This window comes from Xyrauchen texanus, chromosome 2 (genome assembly GCF_025860055.1).
Source record: "Xyrauchen texanus isolate HMW12.3.18 chromosome 2, RBS_HiC_50CHRs, whole genome shotgun sequence".
Classification (NCBI taxonomy): domain Eukaryota; kingdom Metazoa; phylum Chordata; class Actinopteri; order Cypriniformes; family Catostomidae; genus Xyrauchen; species Xyrauchen texanus.
Genome location: NC_068277.1, coordinates 28747763 through 28765972, shown reverse-complemented (window position 1 = coordinate 28765972; position 18210 = coordinate 28747763). Strand labels below are relative to the sequence as shown.

Here is an 18210-nt window from a genome sequence, read left to right as displayed (position 1 = left end):
TAAACATTAGCCCAAAGACAGTAGCGAGATGGGGGACTTGAAGGGACTTTTGCTTTGCTGTTGTGTTTAATCAAGTTCCCACAAGTGTCTGACTTTGATTAATGGTCTCATTACAGTCTTCTCATGTGGGCTGGTAATGTGGGCCCTGTGTCTGTGAATCTGTGTAAAATTAGTTTAGACAGGACAGTTTTATGAGGCAACAGTTATAGTGCACTGGAACTCACCATGTAGAATTGAGCTCTTGGAGTTGTGGAGTTTACTCTTTATCAATTTAATTTCCTGATCAACCAAGACCCTCCCTTAGTAATGATGAGGTCACATTTTTTTTTACTGTATATACACACACACACACACAAGTAGCAGACAGCAAGAAGATGTACAAAATGGTTATCATCCGCTTGCCTCTGTCTGAGATATCAAACACTGTAAAAGCCCCCCTGATAAATCCTGTAGCAGGTGCACATGTGTGCGCTGTCATTATACAGTATGAGAGCGGCCTCTAGAGGCAAAATAAAACCCTATCACTGATGCCTCATGGTTTTTGTTTTGACACATGAGACTGCACGTTGAATGCAGCGGAATACTGCACGGAGCTGAACAATGCAGATTTAAAAAACCAACAACAAAAAGGTATGTATACAGTACATGTTGTCATATCATTATAAAGTTATTAATTTCTTGAATAGTTGCTGCATTAATAGAGAACAGCAGTTTGTTTGCAGACCAGGCTGAGAGGACGCTAACATTAAAGCTAACCTCAAGCGGTTAGAACAATGTGACAAAAAAAAAAAGTCCTACCCAAATGTTTAAATAAAATATATTGCCATCTATTTGCATTAGTTTACATCCAGTCACGTTTATGCTTTAGCCAGCTAAGTTGTATATTTAAAGGTAGTGAGAGATTTGAGAAAAATATAAACAAACGTATAAACAAATCAGAAATGCATCTGATTTTAATACATTTTTATCCTCACAGTACAGTGTTTCCCATTAATTGACTAGACACTGGTGGCCCGCCACAGTTTAATTTGCCGAAAACATTTTTACACTTTTCATCTAAAATATTTTTGCACTTCTCAGTCTCATAATAACATAAAATAAAAGGTTGTGTTTTGCGCTCTCTCTCGCGCATCAGTCAGTTCAGTCAGCTCCTCCCCCGCTGCTGTAAACTCATGCGCTCACACACACCCGCAGATATCTGCACTGGAGTGTTTCTGGATCTGTCTAACGTTATTTGGTTGAGGAGGATGACACATTTTTGAGGTAATAAACGTCCAGCCCTCTACATTGCGAGTAAATCACTCGCATATGTGACCAAACAATTTCTGTTATTAGCCACTGGCAAGAAAATATTAACATTTCACTCGCCAGTGATATATTCGTATAGTTTCAAAGCATCGAGTCATTGTGGGTTTATTCACGCCGTGTTAATAGCAGGCAGTGAGACAGAGGAGATGCCCTGCTCTATTTCTGTGGAGATGATAACATCCAAGAAACAGAATCTCAAAGTCTTCCTTCATGAGAAATAAGGGCTTGGAGTTAATCAGAGAGCCTTAAAATAATGAAATTATTAGATAAAAATATAAAGATAAAAAATTAAAAGCTGAAACTGACATCACTAGTTTGTACCCTGGTTCTTAGAATGGTTAGAGCATGAAATTGTTGAAGCTACAGTAGGTAGTATTTATTCATTGAAAAAACTGTTTTCTATATTAACATGGTGTCTAAGTTAAATGAGGCCCTGTGAGAAATGAGTTATCGGTGAAAGGCAGGCCTTGTCTCTGTTTGTGAACAGCTGTCAAGTAAACCTGGCTGGGGGTGAAGAGCATCATGTATATGGGGAAGAATTGGGGGCGCTGTTTCTTACAATTAAATTTATTACAAAGTTGCCTACTGCAGCTTTAAGAGCAAAAACTGTTTACAAGAGTACAACACTAGCCTCTTTATTTTGCTCTCAAATTGCATTCTTAAGAATTTAACTTTAAAATGTAAAAAAAATTCTTACGGGGGAGCATGCCCACGGACCCCCCTACAGGGTCAAAGGTTCACCCCCCATAGTCTCACAAAATCCTGTGGAAAACACTGCAGTAATATGAATTTTTGTCATTTTTATTAGAAAATCATCAAGTGATCGTGTTTGTGTGTGACTAGTTTCTTTGAGAATTTAAACGAACAGCGCAAAATACAAACAAAAATATCACTGAATCTTATAGAAGCGTTAAAAAAGCATAAGACATGGCAATTCAATAGTTTGCCCTAGTTTCATGTAGTGTTGTCACAGTACCAAAATTTCAGTAGTCGGTACCAATACCAGTGAAATTTCACGGTATTCGATACCATTTTCGGTACCAAAGCAAAAACAGGTTACTAAACAACACTCTTTTATTAACAAGGTTAACAAAACATTAGCAGCAGAACTAAGAACAGAAATATGCCATTGAGCAGCACTTTAATTTAAATATATTATTTTTGAATTATAACAAAACTGTACAATGTATGCTTAAAGTATTCATGAACACTTATATAAGATTTGCTTCAACTTTTGCAACTTTTACTTTAAGTTTTTACCAAGTACTAAAAAAAAACTAAATAAACAAGCATACAATAGAATGAATAAAAAAACATTTCCAAACTAATGTGCAAAGTGCTCTCTTATTAATAAAGCTGCATATTGCCATTTTTCTTCACGATAAGAAATGCACAGTGACCAATATTATGATTAAATAAGTAGCTGCATTAAGTGTGCGCACTCAAGGGATGAGCGTCCCCCGAGGCAGAGTCTCTCTCTCAGCCGGGTGCAGTTTCAATCTCTCCCCCTTAGATCGGGACATTTGCGCAACTCATAGAAGAGGCACCGACCACACAGAGAAATGCCAGTTTATGAGTTTATAGTTATTAACATGACCTGCTTCAGTATTATTTGAACTTTAATAAAGCAATGTTTCTGCATTTAAGATGTTACGCCGGGATGTTTCCTTAAAAGAACTCCGCCTCCGCTTATTCCACAAAGGTACATGCTTCTGAATATAATTTTTTTTTTTTATCATTCCTTAATACTTTGGGATCTACATAAAATAAACTGTGAAAGTTTAGAGTGCATCTGGACTGATCTGTGTAATTCTTCCTCCATCAGGCGTGAATTGCTGGTCTCACGCGATATCGTTACAGTTTATTGTGATTTCATGTTACGTTAAATGAGATCAAACGGCTATTCGACAATGAACATTTTTCTCATCAATTTTGTATTTTCGACGATGTCGATAATGTCGACTAAACGTTTCAGACCTAATGTAAATGATAATATGCTTTTAAACTCGCCTGCTTTGGTTGCTTGAATTAATCCAGGTGTCTTGTCTTTCAGGTGCTTTATTAAGTTTGATGTGTTTCCTCCTTTCATCAGAAAATTGTGAAAGCAGCGTTTACAAATAGGTTTTTGCTGATCTATGATGTTTCCCTTTTCATCAGCCTCAAATGCAAATAATTTCCAAACCTGGCTTTTTTTATATGATTCAGTTGAGACTCCGCAGCAGCAGCTTTGCTTGCCGCAATCTTTTGCTTGTTGTGAGCGTTCGAAAGTTCCCGACTCTGCACGGGTACCGGGAGACCCGGTTTTTGACAACACTAGTTTCATGTTAAAGACCCCTCACAAGAAGTGATCAGCTACTTGAAGATGTGCAATAGCTCTGTGAATCACAAAAGGCTGTGTTTAATAAGCATATATTATGCGCAGCGCCAGCGCGTCTGTGAATGGCGCTGCTCTGTTTACACACACTTGCAACTATTTTTAGCCTTCGCGCGGTGCACAATATTTGAGCGCTACTCACCAACAACACCTCAGATGTAGATGCTCAAACTTTTGGTTCACTTATAATATGTATTAAGAATGGCACCGGAGGTGCATTTGCCCAGAATTTGAATAAGAAGCTAATTAAACTACTGTGAACTTGCCTACAAACAGACACACTTACAGGACTTCCTGGAGAGTTTGGATGGAATGTCAAAATAAAAGTGTGCGGGTTTAAAAAGTGCACTACTTAAATATTTATTGTTATTGTTATTATTATTGTCATCGTTAGTATTTGTTTGCAATTTATAACAGTATTTAAGTTGAATGGGTTCCAAAAAATAACTGTGAATGAAAATTTTACTGATGTCTTACAACTAAATAGAAATGTCCAGATGTAATTTGAAACATTAAAAAAAAAAAAGAAAAAAAGGAAGAAATAAAAATAAAAAATAAAACACTGGTTTCTTTTCTACTGAAGACTTGAAGACTGGAATTGCTGTTAATTTTGCTGCTACATTATCCAGTATACTAGTTAATAATAAAGTGTTTCTTAATACGCTATGCGTTTATCCTGAAATAATGTGTAATTATATGTTTGTGTTTCTTTACGTATTAAAGAGTATTTCCAATTAGTTCCACACAATAATGTAAAAATATTCTAAACTTATTATGCAAAAAAAAACAACACTGGTATTGGATCGGGATTGGTATTGACCGATACTGAGATTTCCGGTATAGGAATCGGATCGGAAGAGAAAAAGTGGTATTGGTGCATCCCTTCTTTAAATGTTGTTGTTTTTTATTCAGTTTAAATTTTAATCGGCCGAATAATCAGTTACCGGCTTGTCTTCCCAACTTAGTTATCGGTATCTGCAAAATCCTATATCGGTCGACCTCTATTTCTTAATGTATAAAGCAAAACATATAACCATAAATCTGTCCTATAAACATGGCCTCTAGCTTTGTTTATTCTTTTTTGTGTATGGAGTCTATGTATTTCCACTCACAAGACTTCTGGGAAGACCCCTATTTTCATACATATTTTAAAAGTAGACAGTGAAGAACATAAGCCATGACTGTTTCTAAGATATAAGACTGTTCTCTATAGCTGAATATTTAGATTATTATATTTAAAGCATGAGCATATATGACCAATTTTCTCATAGAATAGGCACATGTTTGTAAATATTCCCATTTGGAAGCCATTTGCAATAACTGACAGTGAAATGTCTTGCTCCAACAAAATCAAAAATGTGTGTTATGTTCTTTTGTGGTCCAGTTTCCTTTAGGATTGCCATTGGCAAGTTGATCTTCTAGTTGGATGAGAAATCTTGAGGTCTACTGTACATAATGGTTTCTCTGAGGTGATGGAGATTTGCTATGTAGTTGATAGGGCAAGTGGCCAGTTTTAAAATGTTGGCTTAAATATTCAATTTGCTCAAAGTAAACATGGCGAGATGAGGACATTTATTCTGGAAAAACAAACCTTGCAAAGAAGCATTTGGATTCTGTGTTAGCAGTGCTACTGTCTGCAATCCAAGACCACCCAGATTTGCATGCTCTCAATTCCAAGAAAGCAAACCCTCCCACAATGAATATTCAAAAAATTAACAGCAATACATACTGTACCCATATTTAACACAAATAGAAAGTACTCCAGATGTTCTTTGTTGGATCGATTCAGGACCTGATGTGCAATAAATTATTTATCCTGGAAAAACTGAATTCAGATTTTTTTCCTATAAGGATAAAATGTCATCCTGTTTTGAAATGTCTCTTTGCAATTATGACTGTGAACACAGGGGTATGGATTAGTGGTGCACCAATTAGTGAAAATGTGGCTGATACTGATCACCATTTTTTTTTAACACTAAGATCGGCAGATGTCACGTGACGCCATGCAAGGTTCAGAAGTGTGAATGGCAAGCTCTAGGCACTTTGATAGTTGTAATACTTTTTATGTAATAAACTGGTGAGATTCGATACACCCTGTTCCATAACTGTTCTAGGTAGACAATATGTCAAGCTGACACCCCTGAGCAGCAGGCCGTAAACCCGGGAGCCGAATTGGCCGGAGAAGTGAGAGAAATTGGGCAAGAATTGTTGAACATGTCGGCAATGCTGTCGAAGGTCATTGCTGACTTGAAGGATCTTGCTGTAATGCGACGATTGATCACTGCCATGGAGACGAAATTCACTGAGGTTGTCACAAGAGTGGGGGATGTCGAGAAACGGCTTGATTATCTGGAGTCATCAGAAAGGGAACTAGCTGCTAATCTGCTAGCGACCAAGGTGGATTTGGAGCATGTCTGGGAGAAATTGGAGGACATGAAGAGCCGCAACCGGCAGAATAACATCTGAATCATTGGAATTCCTGAAACCTGGACGGCCTTTTTCCGAATCTGCTTGACAACAGGCCATAAACTGAAAATTGAGCGAGCTCACAGGATCCGGCTCTGCGATCTGCAGAGGGAGTCAGGCCCAGATCAATTCTGACCAAATTTCTAACATCATCTGATAAAGGTCTCGTGTTCCGTCACCAGGATCAGTAGTCACTACGCCATCATGAGGACTTAGAGCACATTGGGAATTGGGCATCCCAAATTGGGAGAAAAAGGGGGAAAAAATTAACAATAAGAAAGATGACTATTACTAGCACCAAAACTGTTAGGAATCATTAGTATTTATGATTTGTTGCAGTCTTTGACATTTGTTGCAAGACCAATCACTAATTGTTTAGCAAATGCATGAAGACCCGTTGCTGTTATTTAAGGTTAAACAGTTATATTAGTGGCATTGTGACTAACATCAGTCTAATTTAAATTGTGATCCTCAATTAAATTGTGAATAGCACTGAGATGAGTGACTGATGAGATACTAATAGTACCAGGTGAGCGCACGTGTTTGATTGACACCTAGAGCAAACACGTTGAAGGGGGAGAAGCTAATAGTGCTCATGATCGCTCAAACAGTCTCTTTCACTCCACACTAGACTTGCCACGATATAATAATTTTCACATTGGTACGGTGTTCATGTTTAAACCGACTAACAGCGGTATTACCGCTGGTACTATGGCGCAATTTTCGTTAAGCAATAACATACACAATAATGCAAGGCATTGTCATGTATTACCCTGTCGTGTTTCACCTTGCTCGTTAGTTTTCACTTTTGTCCATTATTTAACTCCATAGTCTCCTTGTTAGCGTTCGTGTTCACTGTCATTGTTCTCACCTGTGTCTTGTTTGTAATCATCCTGCCTTGTGTGTGTATATAACCCTGCCCGTTCCTCCATTACCGGGTCGTTTGTTGAATGTTGTTGATGTTCGCTTCCATGCCCGTGTTCCTAGTTCCAGTGTTCCAGCGTTTTTGTGTTTTGTTTTCATTTTACCCATCGTGGTTGTTTTTTTTGCTCCTGTTTATCAATAAACCTGCTTTTGGATCCTCAACCTTTGTCAGCCCCCGTCCTCAATCGTAACAGGCATCTTAATTTCAAACATTGAACTTTATTTTTTATTTATCAAATGAAACTGGAAAAAAAAATTAAGAACAATTAAAATGTGTGTTGCTCAACATTTTGAAAGATGGCTTTGCAACAGTTGTGAAGGGCAACATCTCTTTGGCAATGAACCTACTTCATCCATGCGTTCTCTTCATCATGGGCTACCGGTCGGATATTTCATTGTCCGGGCAAATACATCACTTATTGTGGGTTGTTGCAGGTTTAATATTGGGTGTTTTATTACCTTTCATCCCAGGATCCAGTTTAGCTGCTTCAGAAGAGTAATGACTTTAAATGTGTGTGAATAAGTTCGTTTTGTGCCCTCCTAGGGCTGGGCGATATGCAAGAAATATGTTCACAATATTTTTATATAAAAAACATTTTTTAGATCACAATATCCAATTACCACAATATCATCAACCTCCGGTTGAGGGATCAGTGAATAATCTTGCTTTAGTAGTTTTGCATTGGAAATTCAATTAATTTATTTTAAAAACTAAAAACTTAAACCAAAGACATTTCTAAATTAAAATTGCGCTTCAAATGAAATGTAAAAGCAATTAAAATAACAAAGTGGTAAAAACATATAACATATAACCCATTTGCTGCATTCTTATTGACGATACTATTCTTGCGAAAAAAAAATTCAGAAGACTAAAACAAAAAAAAAGAGTGAGAACCCTTTATATACGCGAGTTCCACGAGACTGCACGCCTCCGAAAAAAACAGCGAGTCAGACATGCGCATAGATGGCTTTTTTGTAATTTGTTCTTAAATATATAATAAAGTGTGTTTCTTCGAGAGCATTTCTGTGTGCCTAACAGTATTTCTTGTGTCATACCGAATCCGCAAGATCTCCCAGTTACCCACCATGCGCATTATATTCGCTACCTACAATTAAACGTCTTCTGTCAGTGCGCGTACTTTGCTGCCTCTTTGTAATTGAATACGTTGATAAAGAACATCTGGCTTTCAATGCGTTATTTAGGTTCATTTTCCATGGGTCTAAAATGCTTCTTTAGGCAACTATTCTTTATTTAAGGCTTTTTTATTCATTAGGCTGTTATATTGATATTGGAAGTTCCATTCATAATGTTTCCCCTTTTTACCCAGTATAAAATTTCACACGCGTTGTCCTTTTGTACCGAGTAAAACCAGTAACACCGTACACCATGGTAACCCTACTCCACACACCGTCTGATTGTCATGACTCACATTACTTCACTTATACTCAGATTTGTATTCACATGTTTACTTGTTGTATAATAAATTTTTATACCCGTTTGCATTCTCTTTACCCTTTCTGTGCTCACTGTGCAGCGAGTCAGAATTACTACCGTACTGACTCTAGAAATGGGCAGCTTAATATTCTTACACGTTTTAAAACAAACCGGCATATTCATCTAAATAACAGCATGTCTGAAATTTTAAATTGGTAAATGCTTAGAATTACCACCAACTCACACTCCAGTGGCCACACTGTATGCTTCAAGAACTGAGCAAGCGCTCATTCATTAGAGCATTGTAAGGGTGCTGCAAAAAAGAACGTCCTTGAATCTCGTCATGATCGGTCATGATTTAAGATGAAAATCGGCCGATTTAGGTCGATGGCCGAGCGATCGGTGCAACCCTAGTATGGATGAAAGGACCGATATGCAGTGAACTGACAGGAGAAAAGTTAAAAAGAGTTAAAAACTTTTGTCTGTATTATGATGCACTGTCAACTTTTCTCATCGTCAGCTGCACTATTAGAATTTCAGCACCATTTTTAGAATCCCAGTCTAAACATAATCCATTCGTTTGAGTGCTTCAGGGAAAATTATGGCATTCTAGACTTCTCCATTAGACAGAAAGCACTACATTCTAACTGTCTTCAAAAACAAGCAGATATAATGGGCTGAACTTGGAAACTTTGGCAAGGAGTTTCACAGTAGTAGCCAGACTTTTCAGGGCCACTTCTATCTCGGCTTACACAAACCCTCTGTGTTTGCTGTCTCTGAAGTTGCTATAGTCAGCTTTGCCTCCATTCTGCTTTCTTACACAGAAGTCTCTCTCTAATCCACTGGGTGTTCCTCCCTCTTTTGTAACCTGATCAACACCCTGTGGCAGGGCGGAGGGCGGGGCCGGGTCGTGATTCTACACACCCGGTCCTTTATCGGGCTAATCAAGCCTCAGAGAAGGATAAAGGCCCACTGCGGAGGATTGTGCGGGAGGGAGAGATCGTTTACGGACAGGTCCGTCGTGTGTGTGTGTGTGGCAGGGGGAGGGTGGGGCCGGCTCGTGATCCTACACACCCGGTCCTGTCCTCCGCCCTGCCACATTGTGTTTGTCTTTTAAGTTTCTCATTAAAATATTATTTACATTGTTTGTTTATAAAAAGCCGGTTCTCACATCCTCCTTTCCATTGAACTATGTTACACACCCCTAGAGGTGTTTTACTTCACAAGTATTCACTGGGGTTAATTACAACTGGATCATGTAATGCTTATGTAATGCAACAAAGATCTACAATCACTTATTTACTGTAACATATTTATTAATCACCTATTATTTATTCTCATCTCTGGGCTTGTTATTTGGTTCAAAACCACACTTCAGTGTGGTCTACTGTAGTGTTTCAGAATTCAGCTTGGGCAACTTTATACAGAGGTAGAAACAATTCATGCTCTGAGGTTTTCAGTTTTCAGTTTTCAGTCCTGGCTTGGATTGGCCTGCTTCTCTTTAGTACAAATCAGTGTTGAAGTTACAAGACTTTTGTGTCTGTGTGCAGGGTTTACTGCCACTCAGAGCGCAGGCCTACCACTATGTGCATTGTCCAGACCGTGATTATTTCTGTCAGGCATTTTCCATGGCCATTTTAGAACTGTGTCTGCTCCGTAAAGGGTGTCTAATAAAAATAATATCACTACACACCTTTAGATTTAGTTTGTTCTGGAATAACCATCCATTTTAATTCTCTTCTGGCATTGGTGAAAATTACATTTTGGTACCAATTTCTGAAAGAGCATTATTTAGGCAGTATTTAAAAGAATAGTTCACCCAAAATTCTCTCATCAATTACTCGCCCTCATGCCATCCCAGATGTGTATGACTTTCTATCTTCTGCTGAGGCAAAGAGTTTTAGAAGAATATCTCATTTCTGTTGGTCCTTACAATGCAAGTGAATTGTGACCATACTTTTCAAGCTCCAAAAATTACATAAAGGCAGCATAAAATGAATCCATATAACTCAAGAGGTTTAATATATGTCTTAAGTGATGCAATCACTTTGGGTGAGAAACAGATCAATATTTGTCCTTTTTTACAATAAATCTCCACTTTCACTTTTAGAATGTGAAAGTGAACTTAGAGTTATAATAAAAAATTACTTAATTATTGATCTGTTTCGCACCCACACCTATCATATCGCTTCTGAAGATTTAGATTTAACCACTGGAGTCGTATGGCTTAATTTTATGCTGCCTTTGTGATTTTTGGAGCTTGAAGTGTCTGGTCACCATTCACTCTCATTGTAAGGACCAACAGAGCTGAGATATTTTTCTAAAAATCTTTGTTTGTGTTCAGCAGAAGAAAGAAAGTCATACTCACATAATGGCAACAGGGTGAATTTTTGAGTGAACTATCCCAAAGCACAGACAGAGCAATAAGGAGCTCATAGTTTTGGTGATTTTGTTCTATGAAATTATTTATGTTTTCACTGTTATCTAATTGGCTTTAAGTCATGCTGAAACTCCTTGAAATTCAGTTTGGCTCTCATTACCATGCCAACATTCAAGTTTAATACATCAAGGCGTCATGGGTTGCGAATTGGGGAGCTGATTTAAGGTTTTTTCTGACCTGGCAATGACCCAGGTGTCAGTAAGGACATATGTTAACATGCTGACTTACCCTTAGGGGTTAATGCATCGGGAGCATCTAGACCTACAGATGGTGGTCAAGTTTTCGGTTGTACGGTTTGGAGTGGTGGTGGTGTAGTGGGCTAAAGCACATAACTGTTAATCAGAAGGTCGCTGGTTCAATCCCCGCAGCCACCACCATTGTGTCCTTGAGCAAGACACTTAACTCCAGGTTGCTCCCTGGGGATTGTCCCTGTAATAAGTGCTCTGTAAGTCGCTTTGGATAAAAGTGTCTGCTAAATGCATAAATGTAAATGCTTACAGAAGTTGGTAAGATCCCCTTAGGGAAAAAACATTAATGACACTTTGATTTGGTTAACCTCTATTTTTAAATGTTGTGAATCATAACTGGCATTGGAAGTCATTATAAATGTCCATATCATGATTTAGATTTTATAATTGGATTTTGTTTGTTTGGTATTATGTTCTTTACCTGCTATTACTAATGATTCAATAAAGTGTACCTCGAGATTTTTCATTTAATATAAATTTTTATATCCCTCTAGACCAGTGACTTAAAAATGTGGATATATAATATGATGAAATAGATTCTTGAAATAGCTCTAGCACCTTATTATGCATTCCTTTTGCCTTAGTCTGCTTTTAACACTCCCAGGCCTGAGCTGGATTCTCTGCCAAAATCGGGGCGATTTCAGTTTTCTCTGTCACATCAGAACAGACCTGGCTAACCTGATCCTACATTAGCACTGTCATTGCAAATACAGGTCCTCTGTGTGAAATCCAGATGGAAGGAGAGGATGGTTGAAGGGGGTAGAAAAATTGCCGCTTTATTGAATCAAACCCAGCCATTTCCTGTGCCTGAGCTCCACTCCACACTCTCCATATAAGGGAAAGGTATTTGCATGAGGGAACGCCCTGCCAGGTAGTATACATGTAGTATAAGACTGGTGCTGCTGACATTTTTCAACTGTTGTAGGATTACTGTGGGGAAATGATCTGTTACAGTCATTTCATATGAGAATTCTTTAAAGAGAACAATGGATTTTCCCTCTACTCCTTTTTATGAATGAAGCATTTTTCGTTGTTATTTTTCACCATGATGTTTTTTTAACCCTAACATGCAAAGGCAGTTTTCTAAAACTTGTATGATGTTGGGTAGATCTTCAACTGTGTGCATGTTACACCAACCAGACTCTATGTGATGGGTGGTGTAATGGTGCAGCCTCCATCATTAGTAGTATTATAAACTCTCCAGATCCTTTTATTTACCTACCCGGAGAAGCACATGCCTCTGACCTCCCCGCTCAGACTCCAATAATTTATACATCTACACTGTCCTCATCTAACACTTTTTTTTTTTTTTTTTACTTTAGTCAGTTACAAAAATATGCACATTTGTTTGGTGTTTTTTTGGATTTTTTGAGACTGTGAAATGTGCCATCTTCCCACTGTTTATAACTGTGAGTTTGAATGGTAAGTAGGTCAGATTGAGGTATTTTAAATGCTGTTGATTTATGTCTTCCCTGGGAGTTTTTGGAGTTTGACCTTGCATGGTGCAAATGGGTATAATTTGTATCATGGTTTTAATGATGCCTGCTGTTGAACCACAGCACAAGCTTGGTGAACTTTAGCCTCCCTTGTTTCCGGTGTTCCTTTACAAAACAGAACATTTGCATCCCTAAATAAGCCTAGTGGGTCCAACTATAGCTCTTTAAGTGGAGAGACACTGCTATGTTTTCTCTGTTGGTTATGTCTGTGTGGTCCCTCACTTTGAGTATTGGTTTGTAGACATAGTTCTTGAATGTGGAACTGTGCTCTTTATTGGTTCGTAGACTTAGTTCTTGAATGTAAAACTGTGCTCTTTATGTCAAAACCTCTCCAGAAGAAATGAAGGAAAATCGGGTTACTGTGCTCTACCAAAGTCTTTTTAGCAAGTCAGTCCACTCTGTGCGGCAGCCATCTTTGGAATGCTCTCGGGCTGGCTGGACAGCTATTTTTCTTTATAAAAAAGTGGCATACATGACTGAAATCTACAAAATAGTTGGTCAAGATTACGATCAAGGAACATATTTCAAATCAGCAGTAAAATCTGACCGTCACAGTCCTGTCACTTTGGGTTTTTGTCTGACAGGACTGCGATATCATCACCCCATGTCCTGTCTTTGTTGAGTGGACGGGTCCGAGTGATAGTTACCGCCGTGCGCTCACCGATAATGTCCCCATGTCACTCCGGTAAAGACACCATGCCCCAGACATGAACAAGACCGACCGTAGAGCGCACGGCGCAAATTTAAAACCGGACTTGTGCACTCGCACAAAGAACGTACATGAAACACAAGACAGACAGGGAGAGATGATGGCACGGTTCAATCAGACAAAACCCCAACCTGAAAGGTGACAGGACCGTGACATCATCATTCCCTGTTTGTCTTGTGTTTCGTGTACGTTCTTTGTGTGAGTGCACAGGTCTGGTTTTGAGTTACCGCTGTGCGCACTTCGGTCGGTCTTGTTCGTGTCTGGGGCATGGTGTCTGGATCCTGACTTCGTGTCTAATTTGGTTTTGGTCAGTGTCATGATCCAGACACTCATGCTCCATGTTCTGTTTGTTTTGTTCCATGCGCGTTGACGTATTCTACCTACGTGTTTCATTTAGGATGGCATCTTATCAACTTAATTAATTGATTAATAAATTCTTTAACGGAGGGAAAAAAAAACCTTCTTCCATACTTGGTGTGATTGTGCTTTCCTGTACCATTTCACTGTGAATTTTTTAGTCTGTGGAATAGTATATTGAGGACAGACGAGGCGTCAGCCGATTTTGCCGGGGCTTCAGCCCCTAATCTTTTGAGTATAGCCCCAAATGTATTTTGAAAAGTTGACTGAGAAATATGAAACTGGACAATAGCCTATGTAAACCCCCGAAATCATAAGTTGCCTTATTTCATTGTGCTTTGGCTTTGCACATACTGCATACAGCCTGTAAAAATAGACATGGGTCTTAAAAATAATCTAGCCTATAGAATAAGTTTCTTTGCTGTTGGTAGCCTATGGGCGACTCCGTTTCTTCCTCTCTGTTGAATATGCAGCAGGTAGGGGAGGAGCTAGCACAGTCGTTGACTTCAACTAAAGTTACTTAGTGGCGAGTTAACAGCAGTTAGCAGGAAAGACAGCAAAAATGAAGGGATTTTTCCGAAAGTAGTACCGGTAAGTGGTTAAAGCATTTAGCCTCCGTGTTAGCCCATCCGTCTCCTACGCCAGAGACGTTGGTTCGAGTCCCATTATGGAGTATGGAGTGGTCTAGTTACACACTGAATACTTTCCTTGTTTATCATGTGTTGTTTTCTCTAAGGATAACCAATAAGAATTAACATAAATTGTATGTGTGACTTGTTTTGTGGTATTAGTTCGTAGTACTAGTGGTGGTGGTGTAGTGGTCTAAGCACATAACTGGTAATCTGGTAATCAGAAGGACGATGGTTCAAGCCCCACAGCCACCACCATTGTGTCCTTGAGCAAGGCACTTAACTCCAGGTTGCTCCAGGGGGATTGTCACTGTAATAAGGGCTCTGTAAGTCGCTTTGGATAAAATGCATAAATGTAAATGTAGTAAATATACACTTTGATTTGATTAAATGGTTTTGTAGAGGGTAGCAAAGATGAACTGCAGACTGAGGAGCCAGCAGCAGCAGCTGTGCCAGAATCAGGCATGGAAACTGGTAACAATTAATCAGTCACTTTACTTTAGAGAAAGTTAATAGTGAAACATTGTTTATCCCAATGCTCCTAATGAAAGGATTTTGACAGATGAACATTGAGAATTATATACAGTTTGATGTCATGGTGTCATTGAACTGTATTGCTTTAACTTAGGATCTTATACATCATTTTGACTATTTATGTCATATAAATTATTTATATAAAATATTTTTTTACCTCACTTTACTCACTATAATATAACTCTTTTGTGATGACTTTATGGTAATGTACATGAAAATTCAAGAATCATGATAGATCTTACGGCAATCCCACTGATCTGCTCTTCCCAATACATTTTCTTCAATGGTATTGGTCTACAATTTGAAATATATAGCACTTGAAGTTGTTTGAAGCTGAATTGCAATAAGTTATGTGCTGTATCAGTTCTTTTGCATCACAGATGATTCAGGGAGGAGAGGGGATGAGTTAGTCGAGGATAGTACTAGAGTGGAAGATTTAGGAACTGTAGAAACAGGCCCAGCCAGAGCAAAACTCAAAGAATACCCTCTCACCAGCTTTGGACTACAGAGAAGTGGTTGCAAGTGTGAAAATAAAATGGTCTGGGCTAAGCCCCGGATGTCCTTCAATGCTGGAAACACCTCTGATTGAGGACACTAAAAGTCTTTGCCGTTTACCTCATATACCTAACATTGTCATGGCATTCCTTATCATTGGATAATAGCTGTAGGAAAAGAATAGACAAAACTGGCCTTCAAATCAGCATTATGATTGAACATTACAGAGGAAAATGTTTTAAACTGTAGTGCAGTTGGATCATGTTCTCTCCAAGCAGCATACTCTCTTAAAATGTCTTTCTGGCACTCTCTCTGTATCTGACTGCCATACTTGAGAGTCATTCTCTTTGTATGTATTTCCTTGATGTCCTCTCATCTGCTCTTGAGGCTTTGTGTTTTTCTGAGACAGACTGGTCATTTAGCGGCATTGTGACTTCATAACGGTAGCCAGATGACTCACTCCTCATGATGAATGACCCAAGCTCTCCAGAGACACACACTCTGCAAAAATATTACCAGAGCGGAAGCAGGAGACTGAAAAGGGATGGGAGGTAGAGGAGGGGAAAAGGGAGAAAAGGAGGGATGGAGAGTAGATCATACAAAGATCAAAAGAAGTGTTTGTAGTGCTCAGGGAGACTCCTGGCCATGCACTTTTCATTGGTTTAGAAAAACAAAAGAATGAGCAAAAGGCAAAAGAATGAGCTGTGTTAAATATGCTGCAGGTGGTGAATTGGATGTGGTCATTTTGCTTGGTTAACAGTTAGCTCACATTAACTGTTGTCAGTAATATCATTTGTTTATCAGCATGTATGATTAAATGAGAATTCAAATAATTTGGTTCAGATTAAAGGTGAAGGAAAAATTGTGTGATTCTGGCATTATTAGCAGCTATAAATGTAATTGCACTCCTACTTCTTAGGAACACTTCTACTACCCCATTTTCCCTACACCCCATCCAGCATTGTTCAGACAAACCAGTGGGTCAGGATTTGGCGGTTGTGTATAGAAGGAAATCCTTGATGAGAGAGCGAGAGAGAGCGAGAGAGCGCGAGAGAGAGAGAGAGAGAGAGAGAGAGAGAGAGATTCACACGCAATATTCATACACTGTGTTTATTGGTTTTATTTTCAAGTCCCACATAAACCCTACACCTACCCTTAACCCCAACTCTTACCTTAACCCTAACCCTTGCCTTAGTAGCAGTTAATGTGACCAGGTTTGGTTTGGCTGGTTAGCATGGTCCAGTTAGCCTCTGCTGGTAGATACCGTAACTTCTCCATCTTGGCCCAAAAAATTTTTTTTTCCAGTAATGGCCATACAAAAGTAGCCTTGTGTTCTGATCCATTTGACAAAAAGCTTTGCAGGGAAAATATTGACAAAATATAAATATTACATTATATTACAGTTGATGGTTTACGAGTGGCAAATTTTGTGTTGCTATGATCTAACCTGTATCTGGAACTTTGTGCCCATGAGCAAAGATGACAGCATTCAAATTGTGTACTTCCAGGAGGGGTTATGCACCACCTGAGCAACTGCATTTGAGATGGATGGGAATACTATCAGATATCTCTCTCCAGGGATTATAGATCTCCTTGAGACAAACGGTTTATTACAAGTAGCCCCACCCTAAATTTAAGCCTTTGGTTGTGCCAGAGGTTGCAATGTAGGATTACTCAAACAGCCAAATGATTTGAAGGCACTACAGAGTTGCAATGTTTACACTCTTTTGAGAAATTAACCTGCCAATGACTTGCATTATTGTTGAATAGTAAAATGGTTAGGAGAAAGCAATTTAACATGGAAAAAATTACACACTTTACCTTCAAGGAATACTTTAGTCATGGAGAACTTTTAACAAGTTCTTTTTTTTTATCAAATATTGTCTTTGAATATTCAATTATATATCAACACGTATGCGGTGCAGTTTCTGACAGTTAGCCTGGTATGTGCAGTTCCTTATATAAAATCTCTGGGTGTGTCTACAGTCTAACAAGAGTGTCTTGTTTATTTTTGCATTCATAGGGGAGCCGGGGACACTACCGGTACCACTGGCAAAGCCACAATGTCAAGCAGAGCGGTGTGGATGACATGGTGCTACTCAGCAAGATCAATGAGGACGCCATCGTGGACAATCTCAAGAAGAGATACATGGATGACTTTATTTTTGTATCCTTGTCAGGGCAGTTAATAAATGTTAAGTTCAGCTATTTGCATGGTAATATCTCAATACGATATTAAAACTGGTATTAAGTGGTTTTGTTTCTTTTCCCCAGTGGATAATTAGTTGGTCCAGGAAATCACCCTTATTGTGATTAGTTGTAATCAGTTATTTACAATAATCAGTTTATGTTAGGGAAGCCTTACTGTGCTAGAAACCTTGTAACAATGAACAAGGACGAAATATAGACATTCATTTTGTTGAGTAGAAAAGTGTTTTAGAAAGTAACTTAAAAGTAAAGTCATTAGAAATGTGATTACTTTTTCAATTAAGTAATTAGTAAAGTAATCGGTTTAAACTTGTAGATAAATAATTAGTAATTTGTTGTGGATTACTATTTTTAAGTAACTTACCTAACACTGCCCAGAACACACACACCACCACCTAGTTTTGCTATTTCTGAGATATCTGACAGATGGATGACTGGGGTTTAGAGGGTTACTTTTGAAATATATTCCACAACAGATTACAGAATACATGCTGTCAAATTTAATTTGTAACATAATCCGTTAGATTACTCAAGATCAGTAACGTATAATTTGGATTACTTCTACAGCACTGGTAGATATTTTCACT

At 38.5% G+C, this 18210-nt stretch overlaps 1 protein-coding gene across 3 annotated transcripts in view; it reads left to right on the top strand.

Annotated features, from left to right (window-relative positions):
* myo1ea (myosin IEa) overlaps positions 1-18210 on the top strand; it is a 79680-nt gene that overhangs the window by 9965 nt on the left and 51505 nt on the right. For all 3 annotated transcript variants that reach the window (XM_052090549.1, XM_052090532.1, XM_052090541.1), the window contains exon 2: positions 17439-17582. In XM_052090549.1, coding sequence (XP_051946509.1) covers positions 17439-17582 — 144 coding nt within the window. The remainder of the gene's footprint in view (positions 1-17438; positions 17583-18210) is intronic.